The sequence below is a fragment of the Schistocerca nitens genome, chromosome 1 (genome assembly GCF_023898315.1).
Source record: "Schistocerca nitens isolate TAMUIC-IGC-003100 chromosome 1, iqSchNite1.1, whole genome shotgun sequence".
NCBI classification, from domain to species: domain Eukaryota; kingdom Metazoa; phylum Arthropoda; class Insecta; order Orthoptera; family Acrididae; genus Schistocerca; species Schistocerca nitens.
The window spans coordinates 415,088,965-415,113,724 of NC_064614.1; the positions used below are offsets into that span (position 1 = coordinate 415,088,965).

A 24,760-nucleotide genomic window follows, 5' to 3' on the forward strand; every position below is an offset into this window, starting at 1 on the left:
AGAATAATGACTTTTCTGGAGACTAGAAATCTACTCTGTAGGAATCAGCATGGGTTTCGAAAAAGACGGTCATGTGAAACCCAGCTCGCACTATTCGTCCACGAGACTCAGAGGGCCATAGACACAGGTTCACAGGTAGATGCCGTGTTTGTTGACTTCCGCAAGGCGTTCGATTCAGTTCCCCACAGTCGTTTAATGAACAAAGTGAGAGCATATGGACTATCAGACCAATTGTGTGATTGGATTGAGGAGTTCCTAGATAACAGGACGCAGCATGTCATTCTCAATGGAGAGAAGTCTTCCGAAGTAAGAGTGATTTCAGGTGTGCCGCAGGGGAGTGTCATAGGACCGTTGCTATTCACAATATACATAAATGACCTGGTGGATGACATCGGAAGTTCACTGAGGCTTTTTGCAGATGACGCTGTGGTGCATCAAGAGGTTGTAACAATGGAAAATTGTACTGAAATGCAGGAGGATCTGCAGCAAATTGACGCATGGTGCAGGGAATGGCAATTGAATCTCAATGTAGACAAGTGTAATGTGCTGCGAATACACAGTAACATAGATCCTTTATCATTTAGCTACAAAATAGCAGGTCAGCAACTGGAAGCAGTTAATGCCATAAATTATCTGGGAGTATGCATTAGGAGTGATTTAAAATGGAATGATCATATAATGTTGATCGTCGGTAAAGCAGATGCCAGACTGAGATTCATTGGAAGAATCCTAAGGAAATGCAATCTGAAAACAAAGGAAGTAGGTTACAGTACACTTGCTCGCCCACTGCTTGAATATTGCTCAGCAGTGTGGGATCTGTACCAGATAGGGTTGATAGAAGATAATAGAGAAGATCCAACGGAGAGCAGCGCGCTTCGTTACAGGATCATTTAGTAATCGCGAAAGCGTTACGGAGATGATAGAGAAACTTCAGTGGAAGACTCTGCAGGAGAGACGCTCAGTAGCTCGGTACGGGCTTTTGTCAAAGTTTCGAGAACATACCTTCACCGAAGAGTCAAGCAGTATATTGCTCCCTCCTACGTATATCTCACGAAGAGACCATGAGGATAAAATCAGAGAGATTAGAGCCCACATAGAGGCATACCGACTATCCTTCTTTCCATGAACAATACGAGACTGGAATAGAAGGGAGAACCGATAGAGGTACTCAAGGTACCCTCTGCCACACACCGTCAGGTGGCTTGCGGAGTATGGATGTAGATGTAGATCTCCAATATATGGTGAGTAGCAATTTACTTTTTTCATAATACTGTTTAATTCTTGTCATTCAACTTTTGTTTTCACATTGTTCAACCCAACAAGGCTTCTATTCATATTAAACTAGCTCGATAAATGAGTTCACAGGTCTAAGAAAAGCAGGAGCATACTACAACCAGTACTGCCATGTCAAAAAAACTGTGGTGTTCAAATCAACCTTCAGGTTAAGGGCAGCATTTTGTAACAATTGTAACAACTCTCACATAGTTACATAATTTGAAATATTAAGCACTCTTTAGTCTTAGGAGATTGCTTGATATTCCAAATTAAAGACCGTGAATGAAGTTAATTTGATTTACATAAGTAAATCATTTTTGACAAGTGTATACTTTAGCAATATAAAGAAATTTAGACCACTTTGGACTTGTTTGTTCTTCACATATGTCAATTCTGACAATGCAAAGGAACACACAAAACATGAAATTTACAATGAACATTTCTTTTAAAAGACAGTAGATTTCAATAAATTAACATAGTCTTATCAATTAAGAAAACATAAATCTCAGTTTCATGGTTACGTAAAATAAGGGAAAGGCAAATGTTCCTTGTTACTTACAAGAGACTCTTGACGTAATTTGCTGTACATATTTGCGATTTTATCCTGGTCAATGTTTTTGAGTGTTGGGTGGACATTTTGACGTGCATAAAGTAGATATTTTTTAAGCAGATCCTGAGGTATGACATCGACTTGTTTCAGACCTGGATCTGGGAGTGGCTCATCTGCGTAATTACATGGTCTGTACATTGCATGAACCTTCCTATGAGACTTCACGACAAATCGAGCAAGCTGTTCATCTTGCATCACATCAACTTCATCTCTCACAACACACAAAATATCAAATCTTGACAAAATTGGTTCCGAGAGATTAACCTGAAAATCAATCCAACAAAATCTTAAGTCATTCAAGCCTCATACATTAAACAATTAACATAGTGCAAAGGAATGTAAAAATAACAATTACATTAAAAAATTTTGATCACAGCATCACTGCATTTAATCAACAACAAGAAACCCTTAAGTTGAAAAGTACTGTAGATGTGAGAAAACCATTAGCTTTAGAAATGTAACATTGGGCGACACACACACACACACACACACACACACACACACACACACTGGGAAAACACTATCAATGATAAGGACTAAAATGAATTAAATATTTCATACAGACTAACAGGTTGGAAAAATTAAATAAATAAAAACAGATGCCCAGGTGTCAAGAGATTAACAGAAAGAAATCTGAAATGACCTGTAAATATTACGTGTATTAATTCCAAACATCATATACTACTTAGCTAAACTAAGAAACTGGAAAGGCACTTTTATATACACATTATACTAAAGGATATAATGAAAAAACAAGCTCAGATTATAAGAAGAAAACAGCATGCAGCATTTTGCTAATACTTCTGTAATCATAAATGTACCCCACCCTGATAGTATATTCTTGCCATTTCAACCTAGACCAACTGCAAGACAAGAATCAATCCAGTAAACAGAACTGAAATAGAACTTTACTGTTACGCTGTGTACTTTGTCTCCACACAGATGGGAATTCCTCCAAGCTTAATGGACATCACAAGTTTCTCTTCAGCTCACTTCAACAATGGCCCTGCAATTGCAGAACGGCTGGGGGCACACAAGAAGAATACCATTGGGAAAAACAGAGTCTGACCAAGAGCATGCCATGGGATCAAAAACGCAGAAATTCAAGTCATGCACGTACTTCAGTATTCTTTCAGGAAATATACACATATCAAAAAAAGTTTTGCATCACCCCAGTTCCCCTAACTCCTGAAGATAGACACTGACTGTGGATATTCTATCACACAGTGCCTTTGACTGTTCAGAGATGTCACTAAATCCAACCAAAGATGTGAACAACCATGCATGAGCAGCGCCTATTAGACGGAGGGGGTCCGACAGCCAATCACTTCCAGTCATTCCACCAGGAAGGGTGTACACAGCTTGTGCTGTCTGTATTTCAACCATGCATAAGCGGTCAATACCACGGTTCGATCACGTCTGCATTGTTACTTTGTGCCAGGAAGGGCTCTCAACAAGGGAAGTGTCCAGGTGAGTGAACCAAAGTGATGTTGTTCAGACATGGGGGAGATACAGAGAGACAGGAACTGTCGATGACATGCCCGCTCAGGCGACCCAAGGGCTACTACTGCAGTGGATGACCTCTGCCTACAGACTACGACTCTGAGGAACCCTGACAGCAATGCCACCATGTTGAATAATGCTTTCCGTGTAGCCACAGGACATCATGTTACCGAGTCAAACTGTGTGCAACAGGCTGCATGACACGCAACTTCACTCCCAACATCTATGGCGAGGTCCATCTATGCAACCTCGACACCATGCAGCACTGTACAGATGGGCCCAACATCATGCTGAATGGATGGCTCACTCAGGATTGGCATCGCGTTCTATTCACGGATGAGTATCGTGTATGCCTTCAACCAAGCAATCATCGGAGACTCGTTTGGAGGTAACTCGGTCAAGCTGAATGCCTTAGACACACTGTCCAGTGAGTGCAGCAAGGTTGGTTGGTTGGTTTGGGGAAGGAGACCAGACAGCGTGGTCATCAGTCTCATCGGATTAGGGAAGGATGGGGAAGGAAGTCGGCCGTGCCCTTTCAGAGGAACCATCCCGGCATTTGCCTGGAGTGATGTAGGGAAATCACGAAAACCTAAATCAGGACGGCCGGACGCGGGATTGAACCGTCGTCCTCCCGAATGCGAGTCCAGTGTCTAACCACTGCGTCACCTCGCTCGATGAGTGCAGCAAGGTAGAGGTTTTCTACTGTTTTGGGGTGGCATTATGTGGGGTCCACATACACCGCTGGTGGTCATGGAAGGCACCGTAATGGCTGTACAATACATGAATGTCATCCTCCGACTGGTAGCGCAACCGGATCGGCAGAATATTGGCAAGTCATTCGTCTTCATGGATGACAATTTGCACCCCCATCATGCACATCTTGTGAATAACTTCCTTCAGGATAACGACATCGCTCAACTAGATTGGCCAGCATGTTCTCCGGCCATGAACCCTATCGAACATGACTGGGATAGACTGAAAAGGGCTGTTGCTGGACGAAGAGACCCCCCAACCACTATGATGGATCTCCGCCGAATCGCTGTTGAGGAGTGGGACAATCTGGACCAACAGTACTTTGATGAACTTGTGGATAGTATGCCACAACGAATACAGGCATGCATCAATGCAAGAGGACGTGCTACTGCATATCAGAGGTACCAGTGTGCACAGCCATCTGGACACCTCTGAAGATCTCACTGTATGGTAGTACAACATGCAATTACATGTAGTTTTCATGAGCAATAAAAAGGGTGAAAATGATATGTTGATCTCTATTCCAATTTTCTGTACAGGTTCTGGAACTCTCAGAATCAGGGTGATGCAAAACTTTTTTTTTGGTGTGTGTATATTTAAAGACATTTACTTCCTATGGAAAATCCTATTTAGAAACTAAGAGACAAACTATTTAAAACATGGCCTTGATAACGAAAGTCAAATAAACTAGTCCTGCTGGTTAATGAGTAAGCTTTGGTAGCTGCAGTTTCATTGGATTGCCATCTGAAAATGCTGTAGTAGGACTTATCATTAAAATTAATTGCCAGATGCTTCTTTTTTAAGTTCAGAATTGGAAGTTTACCTGTATTTAATCATCACAACTTTAAGATCATACCAATGATGACTACGTCTAGTGTTTACAAACAGGCTGTTAATTTGGAAATAGGAGCAGCACAATAATTCTTTAAACAGTTTTTGATGTTGCTGAGCAATAGTCATACAATAATTTATAAATGAACGCACCGCCACTTGACACAGCTACTGAATCTGCTTGATCAAAGGGCACCACCAATTAACGAACAAACACTAACTCACTCCCCGTTATACTCACATGACAATTCTGTAGCTTCCTAAAATGAACAGGCACTACTGGTCAAACACTATATTGGTTTGCAAAGCACTGTGCTCTCAAATCTAAAAACTATAATATACCACTACAACACTTTCAAATACAGTGGAAACACTGCACCATATCTTACTTTTAACATTAAGACATAAACTATCCGCACATATGAACTGAAAGAGCAACGAAGTTCAAAGCTTTGTTACTCTTCAGCCATGGTACTAATACAATGGTGTACTACTGACTCCTGAAGTAGTTCTACCTAACTCACATTTTCACTGAAGGTCATGCTCGCATCATATCTTCCACCAATTGGATTGGCTGCAGCAATAACAGAACATCGTGCTTGTAGCGAGGTGACAATGCCAGCCTTGGAAATAGATATGGTTTGTTGTTCCATGGCTTCATGAATGGATGTTCGGTCCTGGTCATTCATCTTTCAATGACAAAACAAATTATACAATTATTTTCAATTATGTTGAATCATTTCATAGAAAAAACAGATACATAAAGATTTTCAAAAACTTTTGCTATGAAACAACAGAAAATGATTGATACGCTGAAATTTTCAAGAACAACATTAGTTTAGCTTTTTTACCTCCTGTTTATTACTTTTTCCACAAAACTTCAAGATAAACTTCCATTGTACTGACAAAATCATTTCAGGTTATTACCCCAGTAATTGATTTCTGTTGTTGACCCATTTCAATGTGTTTTTCCTCTTCACCTACTGGTGAGGTATACTGGTCATGTATGAAGCCATCATTTTGGAAAAGTTTGGCCCACTTTCGTCCCACAGTGAGGAAAATTTACTAAATTGCAGTACCAATTTCACACGATGTATAACAACATGAAGTTCACAATGGAGGTGGAAGAAATTTGATATCTATCATTTCGAAACATTACGATAAAGATTCTGGATAGCACACACTAGCATTCCATGGCACATGTTTGAAGTTGCATCTAACAGTGCACAGAGTTGGGTCATCTCATCACAAGACGTGGGGGCATATCTATCCATCTTCAGACAAATATGAATAATAAAATTATTAAAGAACATGTGCTTAGTTTTACTACAACTTGCAATACTACCCATTCTCAATACCTCTCTGCTCCTGTACCACACATCTAAATTAAGAACTTCATGGGCTACATCAAAGATACACATACCTAAACGTAACCTGGGCTCCATCAAAGCCAACCAGAGCTATACACAGGCTCATTGGTACTACAAATGACTTGCTCTTTGCAGCTCTAGGTGTGAAGGTAATCACCCACTATGGCCAAATCCAATGTTCTATCTTTCAGCAGTGGGTGAAAGACCTTGGAGGCATTTGCCACACAACAAGGAGAAGTCTACAGCAGTAGAATGGGAAGACAGTGGAAACACACTGTTAACGATCTAGTCACCCATAACAACAGTTTCCATCATTTCTGTATCGGATGCAGCTGGAACAAGAGATTTTGAAGGACACTTGAGGTTGAGGGTGGTACTTGCAGATATGGATGTTACAGAATGACGGCAACAGGGACACATTAGCTAGTCCAACACTAGCTACAACCTTCACATCTAAGTATGCACAGTTCTAAATAATTTAGGGAAAAGTTGTTTCTTGACTGATACCCAGAGAATATTTTGTCAATGTTATTTATCATGAAAGCCTCCATTCCCTCCCACCTTACTCTACAGCAAAGAATAGCACACACACACACACACACACACATACACAAAATAAATGCAATGAACAATATTTACAATTACAATACCTTGTCAAATTCATCAATGAGACAGACACCTCTGTCGGCCAAGACAAGTGCTCCAGCCTCCAGCGTCCACTGGCGTGTAATGGGGTTTCGATTCACATACGCAGTCAGACCAACAGCAGATGCCCCCTGGCCTGTTGTGAATATTGCTCGAGGAGCTACCTTCTCTGTATACTTAAGAAACTGTGACTTTGCTGTGCCAGGATCTCCACATATCAGCATGTTGATATCACCTCTCACCTTGTGTTTTTGCCCTGAGAAATAAAGATAATAATGATCATACACCTAATACAATGCATGCAAATTTTGCAAAAACAAACCTCTTGCCCATATTTGCAATAGAACTGCATCTTTAAATTTCAGTAACAATCACTATTACAAAGGAGGTCTAGGTCATCTGCTTCAAAATCCATTGAACTGGCAGTATTTTTGACAGTTCCCAGCAGAATCAAGAATTACAGGGATTGGGCACAATCTAATACAATGTAATAGCACTGAGGTAACAGCACATTGATTGGAAAGAAACTGAGTAAGTCTACTGCTCAATGATACCACAACATACTTGAGAGGTGAAACCACATCTACCGTTGATTCAGCGAGCAATTTTACTATACTGTGGCTTCTTTCAGTGTGTTTTTAATACATAATTCTTAACTGGATGGAATATATCTGTCATCAGCCTTATCTGCCTGGAAATGACATGTGAATGATGACAGATCCGATAGTGCCACTAAATGAAGTGGTAGAGGACACTTGAAGAAATCAGCTACTTGAGCAAAAAAGAACGATGACACAGCATTACAAACCTGCAAGCTAGAGCAAGGGAGGATAATAGGAAAGGAAAAAGAAGTGTATACTGTCAAAACGGACAAACAAAAAACTACTATCTCTACACAGAGCTTCTAGTGTGCAAGAAGTAAACGCTGGTGATCGTTTAGCATTCTACCAAGAACTTCATGGTCAACCTGCTTGATATGTCACTTACAAGAGAATTAAAGTAAAAAAACTATAGAAGATATACAACTAAAATAACGCCAGGTCCAACCTCACACAAGCAACTGGCTGGGGGGTGAGTGTCCTGCCACAGTTTAATTTTCATTCCATAGGAAAGATCCTCACAAGAAAGAACAAATACTGTGTTCACTTCAAGTGACTTTTTTAAAAGAATAAATTAACACCACAAAACATATTTTTTGAACATAATTATTCTACAGGCTATTTCCATTTCACAATAGCCATCAAATTATAGTATCTTACATGAAAAATATTAATATTCACCTAAGTCTCTACACTCTGAATCTCTCTCTCTCTCTCTCTCTCTCTCTCTCTCACACACACACACACACACACACACACACACACACACACACACAAAACATAAATATTTGCATCTTACCAGGATTTTTTGGTTCTCCTCCAAATAATGCAAGTGCCAGACCCCTTTTAATAAAAGCATGGCCATAGATGGATGGTGCAATGCTAAAAATTATTCTGTCAGCAATCTGTGGATCCTTGGACAACTTCATGATGGCATGTACATCATCATCTGATAATGACTCAACAATATGCTTGCAGTCTTTTACAACAATATAATTTGCTAAGATAACAGTGTTGAAGACAGGGAATCCCTGTTCTGTATTTAAGGAGCCCTCGTAGTTATTTGTGTATACTCCTGTGAGATCTATCTCATCACCTGGCTTACACCTGTCACAAAGATCGCCCAATAGTATACATTCCTTTGATCGTGGAATACGACCAGCGGGAATACGCCCTGGTGACTCCTGAATTGTAATCTTTTGGAAGTTGCGATAAACGGTTTCCTCCATATTCACCTGGAATAAATCGGACAAAATTTTTTAGAAAAAATAGAACACTACATTTCTGAAAATCGAAAATGGATGTACAAATAAGAAACTGAAGAAAGACAGAGAGGAAATCATATTTAGTGCTTTACACATGCAAAGAACTGTAACAGCTCTCGAAACACTCATATACTACTGAGCCCTTCAAAGCACATATTTTCTCTTCCACAGGCATGTCGAAAGAAACCAGAATTATCATTGCATGGCATAATAGGTGTTATGGAAAATAATTTTCTTGTGCACCTACTTGTGTTTGGCAGACACTGTGAAGGTAACTTGTCAAAGATGAGGCCCTTAGAGACTGAGCATGAGCCTGTACGGGCAAGGATGAGGCAGTAAACTATTTGCATCCTTTTCAAGGGAACCATTCTGGCACTGCCATACACAGTTTAAGAAAACAATGAAACACACAAATCTGCCTTAACCACCCAATAGTGCTTGTTCCCACAGAGCACTGTCAGACAAAACACAGAACTCTAAAATGAAAACTCTGGGTGTGTATCACTGAAATACCATTTCTCAAGTTTTGTAAATCCTCATAGTAAAGCCTGATAGTTTCTTACCTTGGGCACACTTTGTCGTAGAGTTAAAGTCAGCTCAAGACTTGGACTTAAAAAATAATGTAAGAACAGAGAAAAAGATTTTTTAAATATTTTAAATGAAAATAAAAACAATACTGTGACAGCTTGTTTTGACTGCCAGCAGAATCAACCATTATCCAAATTGTCTGTTGAAGAAGCATTTTACTCCACACAGATCTGGTTGTATAATTGTATGATCTTGAAATATTTATAAAACAAATCACACAAAGTAGATAACTACACATGGCTTGAGACTGACTCAGAATGGGGACAAGTAAAATTGTCTCTCCTGTGACAGACTACTTAAATTCTTTAAAGCAAGATCTAATGAAAGAAGGTGCAGAAAAAAGTAGAAGATTATTTTGTGATTCTTATGGCTCTCAAAACAGACTCCACAATAATGGCAATGTTTTTACACCAAAAGTGCAAAGGTACTTTCAGAATTCAGCATTATTTCCTACTATGCGGGCATCACTCTTTGTTTCCTGACACGGTTTCTGGTCTTACTGAAAAGGAAATAATAAATTATGAAACAATTGCTCTGCCCTCAGAACACTGCGATATTTTGAGAAAGCTGGTCAGTAGCTCCCAGGTATTGAAGGGTAGGAGGGAAATTAAAATACATCCCACAGACCAAAAAGTCAGAGAGAAATCTCATACCAAATTCAGCTACAACAGGCTCAGAAAGCCAGTAGTGGATAAAAACATGCTTTCAAACATGGAAAAAGGCTCAGAAATGAGGCAGGAGACTAGTAGGAAATGAGGTACTAGTAGAAGCAAAGCTGTGAGGGTGGGTCATATGCCATTCTTGAATAGCTCAGTTAGTAGAACAGTTGCCAGCGAAAGGCAAAAGTCTCAGATTCGAGACTCTGACCAGCGCATAATTTTAATCTGAAAGGAAGTTTCAGGATGAAAATTGTTAGACTTCCATAAAAGGACTGTACCAGGTGTCAGCAACACCTGGGTTAAAGCCTTAAGACAACATGGTATGGAAATAAGGTAATCCCTTCCAAAGCCCTAGACAGCGATCACAGTCTTTTAGTAGTGATGATTGGAGGGATTAAAGAGGAAAAAGGGACAGGGAGGAAAGAAGGATAAGAGTGTGGAATATGAAAGAAGAGAAATGTAAGGAAAACTACATACAGTCAGTAGTGGAGGAATGGGGGACGTTCAAAACAACAATGGTGGAAGCAGCAGAAAAAGTGTGAGAAAAAACCAGTGATAAGAAAAGCTCGAGACATACACCCTGGTGAAATTATAGAATAAGGGAAGACGTTGCAAAGAAAAATGAGGCTTTCCAATATGTAGGGACAGGAAAATTTTGTGTTAACGATAAGGTGAAAAATAAAAGCTAATTGGCAGTTTTTATTAACACATCACGAAACTGGCTATTTTTAACAAACTATCACAAAATTTGGCATTTTTCCAATTTGTATATTAGAAATGTCATTAAGTGTTAGGGCAATGGTTTATTAATATTGGTAACTAATAGTTATTTAACGTTAAAATTGGATCTTAAGGTTGACATTTGCATATAACCTTGCAAATGACCATTTCTCATGAAAACAATTCCTGTCCTACAATTCACTTAAAGCATCTGATGCAAGACCAGAGACAGAGTATATCTCTTTGAGATTACCTGGAGCATGAAAAACTCTGTTTCTATCACATTGCAAAATCAGATTATAATGTTTATATTAACCAATGTAAATGTCATTTAATAGCAACTGGATTGTGTGGACATCATCATCAAAATGGTTTGAAGTGTTTCTTTGCCAAAAGCGAATTATTTCCAACTGCACTTGTCGAGCCAAAATTCGCCTCACTCCCAGATCTTTGACCTTGCAGAGTGGTTGTTATGTTTCACATCTTTGTCCAAATAACACGGTAGTGTCCATATTTTCTTGTGATTTCTCACTGTTTACTTTATCTCATTCACAGTAGTAGTTATAGTAACCGTAAAAAATGCCGAAAAAAGGAGCACAGGAGTTTGAAGCTAATAGTCTGTATGCTCCCGATACATCTACATTATTCTGTAAATACTGCAACCGTAGGATATCATGGGACAAAAAAGATACTATATTGAAACATGTATAGAGTGAGAAGCACAAAGGAAATAGATCCAAGATGTTCAATGTGCAAATAAAGCAGTAAGCTTCCATTAGTGGCAGCTTTGAAGTCACCAAGAAAAAGAAAATGACTGCAATTATCTGGCTTGAAGGACCGTCAAAACACTTCTGGAAGTGAACATTTCGCTTGGCAAACTGAAAAATAAAGATTTTCAGGAATAGATAAATGAATTCATCGAAAATAAGCAGAGGTTGCTGACAGTAAATGGCACGATAATCAAACTGTAGTTTTCAGCTTGCCACGTATATTTAATAAAGCAATAATTTTGTCAGCACAGATTCAAATTAAGTTATACTTAAATCGAATGTTCTTGAGACAGCCTACTCTTCACAGTGTGCTTGTGCTTTGCAAGACTATAATATTCAATATGATAACATTAATGTTATCTTAAGTGGCAGTACTAGGTTTATGAATATATGTGTCAATTCATTGAAAACAATTATAAGAGACTATTTAAGCCATGTTCAGTATTGGTCACACAAGCTCAATCTGGTCACAAATAAAGGGTGTCTCTAAAGTCACTACCCATTTCCATGAAAACTGATTTGTTTTTCTTTTCCCTGCAGATACTGGTACCTTCACGCAAGATATTTTGCAAAGACGAACAGGTTGCCACTGTTTGTCCACAGGTACGCGGATTGTCATACAAAGACACATGGGCAGAATTTACCCATGAATTCCACAAACCATCCCCATCAAGGGAACAAATTCGTCTGCTTGTGAACAAATTTAAGCATACCAGTAGGTATGTGTGATGGAAGTCGTGGGCAATCACACGTATCATCAGAAATAGTACAGCGGAATTGAATGTCCCTCACAACACAGTGTGGAAAATCCTATGTTTCACTCTCCAAAAATGTCCTTATCACATTCAGGTTCTGCACGATCTTGAGGATGAGGATTTCGCCTGTTGTCAGGCAATGTGTTATGACCTCCTGGAATCTGTAGAGAATGAGAATTTAATGGACAACATTTTATTCTCCTATGAAGCCACATTCCACATTTGTGGGAAAGTTCACAGACACAACAGCCAAATACGGGCATATGAGGAACCACATAAAGTATTGGAGAGGGAACGTGATACACCAAAGGTCAATGTGACAAAAGCTTTATTTGCTGAGAGATCAATAATAGGTAACAACTACCTCAGCATGTTAGAACTGTACCTTGAGCCACAGATTCAGGATGACAGCATAGGTGCGCCTCAACAGTCTGTACACATCATCCGTGATTACCTGAACAGAACCCTTCCAGGAGGTGGAGAGGCAGAGGATCATCTCGACTGGGAGCTTCCCATTCACCGGACCATACTCCTTTTGACTTTTTTGTATGGGGGTACATGCAGTCCAATGTGTACAATAGCAAGTGAATGATCTGCCTAATCTGCAGAATCATATCAGGGAAGCAACAGGCCAATTAACAGTTGAAATGTTGAGGTCTACATTTTGTTTCACTACTGAAAGATGAGAGTATGTGTTTTGACCTAGATGGCAGTCATGTAGAAGCGCAGAACTTCACAATAAAACAGATTTTTCAGTCACTGTCTTCCTTCATTGAAATGGATAGTGACTTAGACACCATGTATTTTTTTCTATGGAACCTTTTAAATTTAACATAGCTATTACTAACTTAAAGTGTGTTTTCCTGAATACCAGGAATCCATTTACATCCACAATTTTTAAAGAAGAAGACAGATCCAAAGCCATTTCCTCTTCCAGTGTTGACACACTAGAACTCTTGGCTTTCTGCAAACCACATGTGGCAGAATATTTTGAAGACCTGGTGGAATTATTCTGCAGTGGTAATGTGTGGGAATTATCCAATGCAGGAACTGATTTTGAGAGGTACATATTTGTTCTCCTAAATCTAATCAATACAATGTAATTGAGAGGTACATTTTCGTTCTCAACAAAGTACTGAGTTACAATGAAATAAGACAACAAAACAAACTTAAATATAGGTTGGAAAAATTTCTTTTCCAGTGAAATATTGAAACAAATTTGATGTTTAATTTCTAACAAATATAATGTATCTGAGAGGTACATTTTCATTTTGAACACAATCCGGAAAACAATTAAGTGGACAGAAATAAAGAACAAATATGAAAAATACACAATGGGAAAACAACACCAAAACTGGCAAAACATAATACCAAAATTCACCATAAAATGAGAAGAGGAAATGGATGGAAGAATGGACTAAAAATCATAGAAGAAGACAGGGAGGTGAGTAAGAAGATGCGCTACAGAATGGTTAAGCGTAAGAAGAGAGGCACAACGGAAAATCTCAAGATGATCAATAAAGAAGGAGGAGAACAAGTTAAGCATGTACTGGAACTCAAGGAGACATGGAAGGAATAGCTTGTCCTGCTGCTATGCTATGCTATGTATCGGAAGTGACGGAAACTTGGTGCGGTCTCTCAGGCGACATCAAATAATAAATAAATAATGTTTCGCATTTGTAGCATTGTTTCCGGCTGAGAAAAAACAAATGCTGTGCATTACTTTCTGGACAACCCTCATAAAATGAAGAAAATCAAAATGAAATTAAAAACTAATACAATATTCATGGCTGGTTGATCTCCTAGTTCAGCTGCTAAACTGAAGGGCTCATTGCTTTAGTGTACATTTGGTATCTCTCCTTACAGATTAAGCAATTCACTTGATGAGTCACAAGGTCATAACTAAAGTGCAATGACTATGTGAATTATACTAACATACCGTCACTTGATCATCAGACAGACTCCCATACAGATGACATACCAATAAACATCTCTGGTGAAGAGAGAAAGCAAATAAATCACAAGGTCTGGATGTAATCTCAATTCGGTTTCATGAAGAATACTCTACAGCACTGGCTCCTTATCTAACCTGCATTTATCATGAGTCTCTTGCCCAGCACAAAGTCCCAAGCAACTGGAAATAAGGTGATACCAGTGTATAAGAAGGGTGAAAGAATGGACCCGCAAAATTACAGACCAATATTCATAACTTTGGTTTGTTGCAGAATTCTTGAACATATTCTCCGTTTGAATATAATAAACTTTCTTGAGACTGAGAGGCATTTATGTCCATAAATAAGCACGGTTTTAGAAAGCATTGCCCATGCGAAACACAGCTTGCCTATTCTCACACGATATACTGCGAACAATGGATGAAGGGGAACAGGCATATTCCATATTCCTAGATTTCTGGAAAGCATTTGACATGGTGCCTCATCACAGGCTGTTAACAAAGGTTTGAGCATACGGAATAAGTTCAAAGATAAGCAAGTGGCTTGAAGACTTCTTAAGTAATAGAACCCAATATACTGCCCTGGACAGCGAGTGTTCATCAGACAATGGTATCGTCAGGAGTGCCCCGGTGTAATAGGGCTGCTGCTATTCTCTATATACATTAATGATTTTGCGGGCAGACTGGGCACCAATCTGTGGTTGTTTGCTGATGATGATGTGGTGTATGGTAAGGTGCCAAATTTGAGCAACTGTAGGAAGATACAAGCTGACTTAGACAAAATTTCGGCTCAGTTTGATGAATGGCAGCTAGATTTAAATGTGCAAAAATGTTAAGTTAATGTGGATGAGTAGGAAGAACGAACCTGTAATGTTAGGATACAGTATCACTAGTGACCAGCTTGACACAGTCAATACGTTTAAATAACTGGGTGTAACATTGCAAAGCAATATGAAATGGAACAAGCATGTGAGAACCGTGGTAGGGAAGGCAAATAACTGGGTGTAACATTGCAAAGCAATATGAAATGGAACAAGCATGTGAGAACCATGGTAGGGAAGGCAAATGGACTTCAGTTTATTGGGAGAATTTTAGGAAAGATTGGTTAACCTGTAAAGGAGACGGCATATAGGATGCTGGTGTGACCTATTCTTGAGTAGTACTCGAGTATTTGTGATTCATACCAGGTCAAATTGAAGGAAGACATTGAAGCTATTCAGAGGTGAGCCACTAGATTTGTTACAGGTAGGTTTGAACAACACAAGTGTTACGGAGATGTTTCGGGAACTCAAATGGGAATTCCTGGAGGGGAGACGACATTCTTTTCGAAACACTATTAAGAAAATTCAGAGAACTGGCATTTGAAGCTGACTGTCAAACGATCCTACTGCCGCCAACATACATTGCGCATAAGGATGCCGAAGATACGATATGAGAAATTAGGGCTCATACAGAGGCATATAGACAGTCGTTTTTCCCTCGCTCTATTTGCGAGTGAAGCACGAAAGGAAATGACTAACAGTGGTACTGGGTACCCTCCACTACACACCGTACAGTGCCTTGCGAAGTATCGATGTAGATGATCACTTTTGATATGTTGGGCTGTGTTTCGAGTTGTTATCAATGTAGCACCTTATACATAAGGCACACACGACAATGTTATAAGAGGCCAATCACATTTCCAGTAAACATGATAGGAAGATTAAGTAAATGAAGTAAGATGCTGTGAATGAAGTAAGACGCTGAATAGAAAGGGTAGCAATATACAAATGGCCACATATCTGACCAAACTAAATATACTGCAATCATCCAATTTGATACATACCATATTACTGTTACGATAAACAGTTCACTCACATTTGAAGAAATACAAAATTTCAGTCAAAACTGAATTAGTGAGAATGTTTGATCTGCAAGTCAAATCTGCTCAATAGTTATTTCAAATAACCCAATATTATAAAGACACATCCAAATTTCTTGTAGTATGGTTAATAATTAAAATCAATGCTCACCATGAAAGGCCCTCTGCTTTGACATTCTGGACATGATCCAGGTTTAAGATCTTCACTTTGATTCTGTACAAATGGACCCAACACACAGCCACACTTGTTACAGTCATATTTGACAAGTGATAACTGTGGCAGAACACCAGTAGTTGTTGAAACCACACCTCTAGTACGGACCAGCTGATTTAGATGCACTTTCCTGTGACAAAAATTGGCCTATTAGTAAAAACAATAACAGTCCACAACTAAGTATAATTTCATTGTGATTTACATATTTACCTCAATGAACGTATCTCTTCTTTAAGTGGAAGTTCCGCAATTCTGACATGAATTTCACTTGTAACTCTCCCGTAACTTGGAAATATGTTAAACACCAACTCTGTAGCTACTTCATCAAATATTTTCAGCATTTCTATTGGAGCATCAGGAAGGAAAAATGCCAGCACTTGTTCTTTGAATGCTAGATGTGGGAAGTCAACAACAAAGCTGGATTGATTATATTCGCACATGCGACGAATTCGGTCTTTATACACTGCTTGACCTTTTTTGTTAGTATATGTCCGCAAAAAATGCCTGAAACGGTTCATTATTTCAGTTCGTGGACCTAACATACAGACCCATTCTCTAATTGGATGTCCTTTAGTATCCTCAAGGTTTTCCAAGGATTCAATCATCTGAAAGGAATTATAAGTTTTATAACAAAAATTTAAAGTTCCATCTGAGGCAAATAAGTACCCAGCATTGGGTTGCTTAAGATGCTGATTCTTACTTCATCTTCTCCAAGCTCCCCAGCAGCAGACTTCTCTGCCAATCTCCTTTTCCTCTTTGTAGGCGCATCTTCGTCATCACTTGGATCTGAAAAATCATAAATGGGATATATTGAATTACTCTTGCTGAGAGTTTTAAAGTAACTAAAAACAATTATGTGCTTCAACTTTCATTACAAAAACAAAATCTTATTCATAATATGAGCTTTTCAAACAAATGTTAAGAATTAATGTTATTGCCATCATTTTTACACTATACAATAAACAGATATACAATTTTGTAAGATCACTACTTACATTAAACCAAGTGTTCACGTGTTACCAATTTATACTCATTATTCAGGTTACTAGTTTATGTCATATATTTTTCAAATTATGTTCCAGAAGGTAAGATTTTGTTTATTAATGAAAAACATCCTAGAATGAATGAATGACACATAGATACAAAAAAAGAGAGCTTTTAAAGCTCAAAATAATTACAAAATTTTAAAGATCTCCAATAACGAAATCCCAAGTATATCCCTGCACTGGACTTTGACTAAAATATCCAAAAACTTGAAGTCATGCTTTTTAGTTTCTGTGTAGCTATTAGGTCTAATCATGCATTTCACAATGGTTTGGAGGAACTTCCTGGAGCAAAGTGGATATATTTATCTTATACCACTTACAAGCACTTGTCATTCAACTGACAAACTGTCGTCACTTTCAATCTCTATATAGCCATCCTTTTCTGAAAGCATTGCCTAAACAATACAGGAGAGTCTGAAAGTGCGTGTTTTGTTGTCAAGTATCCAAAGCTGCACACAGTGAAGACAATATCTCGTAACAACTATCTCAACCAAAACATGACATCCAGGCTACAAATCTAGTATCAAAAAATTCTGCATTGGCTAACATTTAACTATCAGTGCAGAAGCAGATACAAGAAGGTTTAAGGTCTGTTATTAAGCAGCCTGAGTATACTTGGGATTTTAAGTTTCTGCCAAAATAATACAAACAAAATAACTCAGGGTATTATGTTATGGGTTTAAAAGTTACTTTGGACTTTATAAAACAACAGTGATAAAGTGTGGTCATTATTTATGATACACTGTTGAAGCCACTCATGCATGTTATCCAAATCGTTGAATAATGAACACAATGTAAAAAAAATAGATGTTCAGAAATATCAAATGGTGTTGGCATACAGAGAAATCGGCCAACTAAAAATTGACACTGAACTATACCAGTTATAGCTCATCACCAGCCCAGTGAAAACAAGTATCCTGTAAAAAGCACCCCCTCCCCCCCCCCCACACACACACCACCACCAAATCCATCTATTATGAACCAGACTGCAGCACAAAATTGTGCAACAAATGTTCATGAGCACAAGTACTAATGAAAGGGCTGTTTAAAGTATAAATGAAAATAATAGGCTTACCATATTTTTTTGGGTCCAATGCAGAGCATATTTTTCAAATTTCTTGAAAGTCGTAAGAGTTTACTGAAACATTATACTTTATTTCTTCAGGTATATTTTTCCCTAGATAATACTTTGTCAGAAATGGTTTGTTTGTTTTCATTAGACAACTGGGAAGTTCGTGATTAATTTCAACTTTTACCAGATGTTTACCACTACGGTAAGTCCACTCCTCTACGCAGACCAAATGTTCCCCATAATTGATGGAATCCTTCAACTGGAGCTGATGTCTCAGATATATACACTGCATACTGAACCATTTTTGAAATACTGCAATATGAAAAATCGGTCTTTTGAAACACCCGTAAAATGCTCTCCACCTCTCATCAATAGTACCTGGTTCTTTTTCAGAACTTTAACCACAACCTATCCCTTTGTTCTAAATTACTTTGTTCAACAATGAACATTCATCAAATAGTTCATCAGTATTTATGGGATCTTCTATAATTTCAGTAACAACTTTTTCACTCTCTTCTAAGTCAGACTATCCAATTTCAGTTCATAAATTAATGTACTGAAATTTACAAACTTCATTAAATCTGGTTCTCCACAAATCTAATTATTGGATACTAGGGTTATAATAGTTGCTTATGCTTGAGACGAATTTCTCAGGGTGTATACACAGACAAGAAAAAAGTTTCCTGGATTTTTTCCTGGTTAAAAATACACTTTTTCCTTGTTAAATGCAGCATACTTGATCTCAGAACTGTAAAGCTTATCAATCCTTTGAATGGTTAAGGTTTTATATGCCGGTGTAGAACTTCTTGGTGCTTTAGAAAACAGAAATATACAAAAGATCTTTGATGCGCAGCATCATGTGCGCTGCATATTTTCATATTACGAAAGTACAAATTCGAATTCCACCAAACACAGCAGATTAAGTTTCCAAAGCATTGAAATCGAGATATGCGTTGCATTTTTGAAAGTCAATCACGGCTCACGTGACATGATCTCACCAGCCAATGACAGCAGATATTCAGAGTATACGACACGTGATGATGTCAGCCAGTAGCAATATCACTGTTAAGCAGTGCAAACACACAAATAGAAAAAGTTACTGGTTTAAATTAATACACATAGTGTAGCTACAAGAAAAACTAGCTTTCACATATAATATTGGCCTTTTTATGTGTGTTACACTTTAAAATGCGCAACATAAATGTGCCAATAAAATTTTAAGGAACAACATAAATTTCCGGTCTTCTGGGCTTGAAATTCTTCTTAGTGGCTGGTCCTCAAAGAGTTAACTTTCAAATGAGAGTCAAACGCTCTGTGGTTTATGAAAATCATCACACATTCTCACAAGTAATATAATTCATCTTGTGTAAAAGGGAATTTACTTTGAAAGTTATGCTTTTCAAGTCACCGTTAGCAATATTTTCCCACAATGTGTTGGAAATACGTTCGTTTCAGCAGTTGCTAGTGACCACCAGAAGACATGTGGACACGCGTTCTGCACGTGCGCAGCTATGGCGTCATAGAAAACCATATAGTCATATGTATAAAGCATTAAAAGATCTTACATTACGTCATAAAGGAAATACGACATCAGATGATACTCAAAGAGTAACGGAATTTCATAAACCATACTGCAATGCATAATTTGGCTTAAAGTGTACACTCATATATCCAGATTCATAATGAAGTAGGCTGCAACCTGATACTAAGCTTTTCAGTGTGGTTTTTGGGTTGTTAACTTTCTTGGAGTACAGTAATGTATTATCTCATGTATGGTTCTTTATTATGGCATACTGCCACATGTGCCAGGAAAACATTAACTTGAAATTCAGTGAACAGTTGAAAAGAGTCAATAGTGTGGAATGAAACACTTGTTTTCAAGTAAATTGACTGCCTCAGCAGAAAAGATTAATAGAAGCCCAATTTCTTTAGCAAACCAAATAAAAACTTGATTTTTCTGAAAGGCAATTACTGCCTGACTTCCAAAAATATGGAAATAAAGTAAGATCACAAAATTGAAACTAGTAACATATTTTAGCCTTCTGTAACTAGGTGGATGCATTTTAATTCACTTGATTGCTCCCAGCCACAGAAACCCATTTTGTTTTTATTTGACATGAAAGCTGTAAATGAAGAGGAAACAGCAAAATCACTATACGTAAACATGGGTCATGTGGAGAGTATCCCCTCCCACTACAACCCAGACTGCTCTGCGCATGCACAAATCTTGCAGCTTGGGCATGCCATAAAAATTTTTCCAGGCAGCATTTGGCTGCTTGATGCTACTTCCAATGCAACTAACAGCCACACTTCAGTGACGAGAAGCAGGAGAAGGTACTGCTCATACGCGACTCAATTGCGCATGCACAAGAGCCTGCTACCAACTGCTCATACGTACATAATGAAAATAGTTGTGACGTCACACTAATTTAAAGCAAGTTTGTTATGATGTGTTACATAGACGCTGTCCTAAAGCCTTTGACAAATTTTGTAGCTGGCAGAGCTTTGTGTGCAGCATATTTTGTTGCTGTAAATGGCAGATTTCCCCTGCACCTTAAGTTTTATGTATTTATTTTCTCTCATTTGTTTTGCTGCTGCAGTACTATTCTGCAGTAGTGGGAAACAGTAATATTCTTTGCTACAGTATCAGCTCTTACCAGTCAATATTACAAAAATTTAACTGAAAACTAAAACAATGAAAAATTCCTAGGCTTTCCCCAGTTACCCCCCACATGAAAAAATTCCAGGGTTTTTCCTGGAGTGTATATAGCCTGATTTCTGTTCCCGAGAATAATTACTTTCCTTTAGAATAAATAGTAATTCTTTGGCAGAAGGTGCTACAAGGTTGTGGTTTTTCCCCTTAAAACCAATAAATTAATTCAGAATATGTCTGAAATGCTGCTGTTGGTGCGATACAATTAGCTTCCAGTTCCAGAACTACCTTAGTAACTAATTGTAGACCACCATATCCAAATTTATAGAATTTCAAAAATCAAATTATAATTTTGGGTATTTTCACAAGATTTTAGGCAATCAAAAACGGAAATAATTCTATTGCATGTAACAAACTAAAGAACCTTGTGGTACTAAGCTAATACTCGTTTGTAATCATTTACCACAAATTCACAGTCCTCCAAATAACTTTTCTGAACTTGTTTTCATTCCCCTTTCCCTTCACACCATTAAAATTAGTGTTATTAGCAGCATAACAAACCAACTTTTCTTCAAGTGTGTTATTTTTCCACTGAGCAATTTCACCAGACACTTCATCGTAATTCAAAAGTTTAACTTCCATTCCTTCCTCTACACTGACACATCTTAAAACAATCGGAACAGGTTTTACTTCAGTTCTGTTACAGCTGCACATTGTTATTGTTATATAATTAATGCTTTCCAAAGAGTGTAACACATTATCAAATACAAACATCAAAATACTGTTAACAGTAATTGCCTGATGTTTTGTTCTATCAGATGAAGATTTTGGGTCGGGTGACTTTTTAAACAGTTCAGATGTGTCGGCTGACATCTTGAAAATGAGTTTGTGCCTAGCAGTGTAGTCTCAAAATACGACCTCTTTAGCAGCACATTCGTGAACACTGTTATTCCCCCCTTTCACTTTAGAATTATCTCTTATGTGTGGTGAACCAGTAGCACTGATAGCACTCCAGTGTTTCGCTGTTCTTAAGTTGACTTCGCCCTTTCCTTTCTGAGTAACAGAAAATTCAACTGTAAATAATGACCTATATATCGGTCTCACCCCCCCCCCCCCCCCCCAATGCACCATGGACCTTGCCGTTGGTGGGGAAGCTTGCGTGCCTCAACGACAAAGATAGCCGAACCGTAGGTACAACCACAATGGAGGGGTATCTGTTGAGAGGCCAGACAAACGTGTGGTTCCCGAAGAGGGGCAGCAGCCGCTTCAGTAGTTGCAGGGGCAACAGTCTGGATGATTGACTGATCTGGCCCTGTAACACTAACCAAAATGGCCTTGCTGTTGTGGTACTGCGAGCGGCTGAAAGCAAGGGGAAACTACAGCCATAAATTTTCCTGAGGGCATGCGGCTTTACTGTATGATTAAATGATGATGGCGTCCTCTTGGGTAAAATATTCCGGAGGTAAAATAGTCCCCCATTCGGATCTCCGGACAGAGACTACTCAGGAGGACGACGTCATCAAGAGAAAGAAAACTGGCATTCTACGGATCGGAGCATGGAATGTCAGATCCCTTAATCGGGCAGGTAGGTTAGAAAATTTAAAAAGGGAAATGGATAGGTTAAATTTGGATATAGTAGAAATTAGTGAAGTTCGGTGGCAGGAGGAACAAGCCTTTTGGTCAGGTGAATACAGGGTTATAAATACAAAATCAAATAGGGGTAATGCAGGAGTAGGTTTAATAATAAATAAAAAAAAAATAGGAGTGCGGGTAAGCTACTACAAACAGCATAGTGAACGCATTATTGTGGCCAAGATAGACACGAAGCCCATGCCTACTACAGTAGTACAGGTTTATATGACAACTACCTCTGCAGATGATGAAGAAATTGATGAAATGTATGATGAGATAAAAGAAATTATTCAGGTAATGAAGGGAGACGACAATTTAATAGTCATGGGTGACCGGAATTCGACAGTAGGAAAAGGAAGAGAAAGAAACGTAGTAGGTGAATATGGACTGGGGAGAAGAAATAAAAGAGGGAGCCGCCTGGTAGAATTTTGCACAGAGCATAACTTAATCATAGCTAACACTTGGTTCAAGAATCATGAAAGAAGGCTGTATACATGAAAGAACCCTGGAGATACTAGAAGGTTTCAGATAGATTATATAATGGTAAGACAGATATTTAGGAACCAGATTTTAAATTGCAAGACATTTCTAGGGGCAGATGTGGACTCTGACAACAATCTATTGGTTATGAACTGTAGATTAAAACTGAAGAAACTGCAAACAGGTGAGAATTTAAGGAGATGGGACCTGGATAAACTGACTAAACCAGAGGTTATACAAAGTTTCAGGGAGAGCATAAGGGAACAATTGACAGGAATGGGGGAAAGAAATACAGTAGAAGAAGAATGGGTAGCTCTGAGGGATGAAGTAGTGAAGGCAGCAGAGGATCAAGTAGGTAAAAAGACGAGGGCTAGCAGAAATCCTTGGGTAACAGAAGAGATACTGAATTTAATTGATGAAAGGAGAACATTTAAAAATGCAGTAAATGAAGCAGGCAAAAAGGAATACAAACGTCTCAAAAATGAGATCGACAGGAAGTGCAAAATGGCTAAGCAGGGATCGCTAGAGGACAAATGTAAGGATGTAGAGGCTTATCTCTACATCTCTAGATACTGCCTACAGGAAAATTAAAGAGACCTTTGGAGAAAAGAGAACCACTTGCATGAATATCAAGAGCTCAGATGGAAACCCAGTTCTAAGCAAAGAAGGGAAAGCAGAAAGGTGGAAGGAGTATATAGAGGGTCAATACAGGGGTGATGATCTTGAGGACAATATTATGGAAATGGAAGAGGATGTAGATGAAGATGAAATGGGAGATATGATACTGCGTGAAGAGTTCGACAGAGCACTGAAAGACCTTAGTCGAAACAAGGGCCCGGGAGTAGACAACATTCTATTGGAACTACTGACAGCCTTGGGAGGGCCAGTCCTGACAAAACTCTACCATCTGGTGAGCAAGACATATGAGAGAGGCGAAATACCCTCAGACTTCAAGAAGAATATAATAATTCCAATCCCAAAGAAAGCAGGTGTTGACAGATGTGAAAATTACCGAACTATCAGTTTAATAAGTCACAGCTGCAAAATACTAACGCGAATTCTTTACAGACGAATGGAAAAACTGGTAGAAGCCGACCTAGGGGAAGATCAGTTTGGATTCCGTAGAAATGTTGGAACACGTGAGGCAATACTGACACTACGACTTGCATTTGTAGACTTAGAGAAAGCTTTTGACAATGTTGACTGGAATACTCTCTTTCAAATTCTGAAGGTGGCAGGGGTAAAATACAGGGAGCAAAAGGCTATATACAATTTGTACAGAAACCAGACTGCAGCTATAAGGGTCGAGGGACATGAAAGGGAAGCAGTGGTTGGGAAGGGAGTCAGACAGGGTTGTAGCCTCTCCCCGATGCTATTCAATCTGTATATTGAGCAAGCAGTAAAGGAAACACAAGAAAAATACGGAGTAGGAATTAAAACCCATGGAGAAGAAATAAAAACTTTGAGGTTCGCCGATGACATTGTAATTCTGTCAGAGACAACAAAGG

General features: G+C 38.6%; 1 protein-coding gene across 1 annotated transcript in view; it reads right to left on the reverse strand.

Annotated features, from left to right (window-relative positions):
* LOC126249874 (DNA replication licensing factor Mcm2) overlaps window positions 1-24,760 on the reverse strand; it is a 46,531-nt gene that overhangs the window by 10,934 nt on the left and 10,837 nt on the right. The window contains exons 5-11 of the mRNA XM_049951512.1: window positions 17,070-17,155; window positions 16,580-16,974; window positions 16,307-16,499; window positions 8,386-8,821; window positions 6,993-7,243; window positions 5,497-5,661; window positions 1,835-2,149 (exon numbers count right to left, since the gene is read on the reverse strand). Of these exons, the coding sequence (XP_049807469.1) occupies window positions 1,835-2,149; window positions 5,497-5,661; window positions 6,993-7,243; window positions 8,386-8,821; window positions 16,307-16,499; window positions 16,580-16,974; window positions 17,070-17,155 (1,841 nt within the window). The remainder of the gene's footprint in view (window positions 1-1,834; window positions 2,150-5,496; window positions 5,662-6,992; window positions 7,244-8,385; window positions 8,822-16,306; window positions 16,500-16,579; window positions 16,975-17,069; window positions 17,156-24,760) is intronic.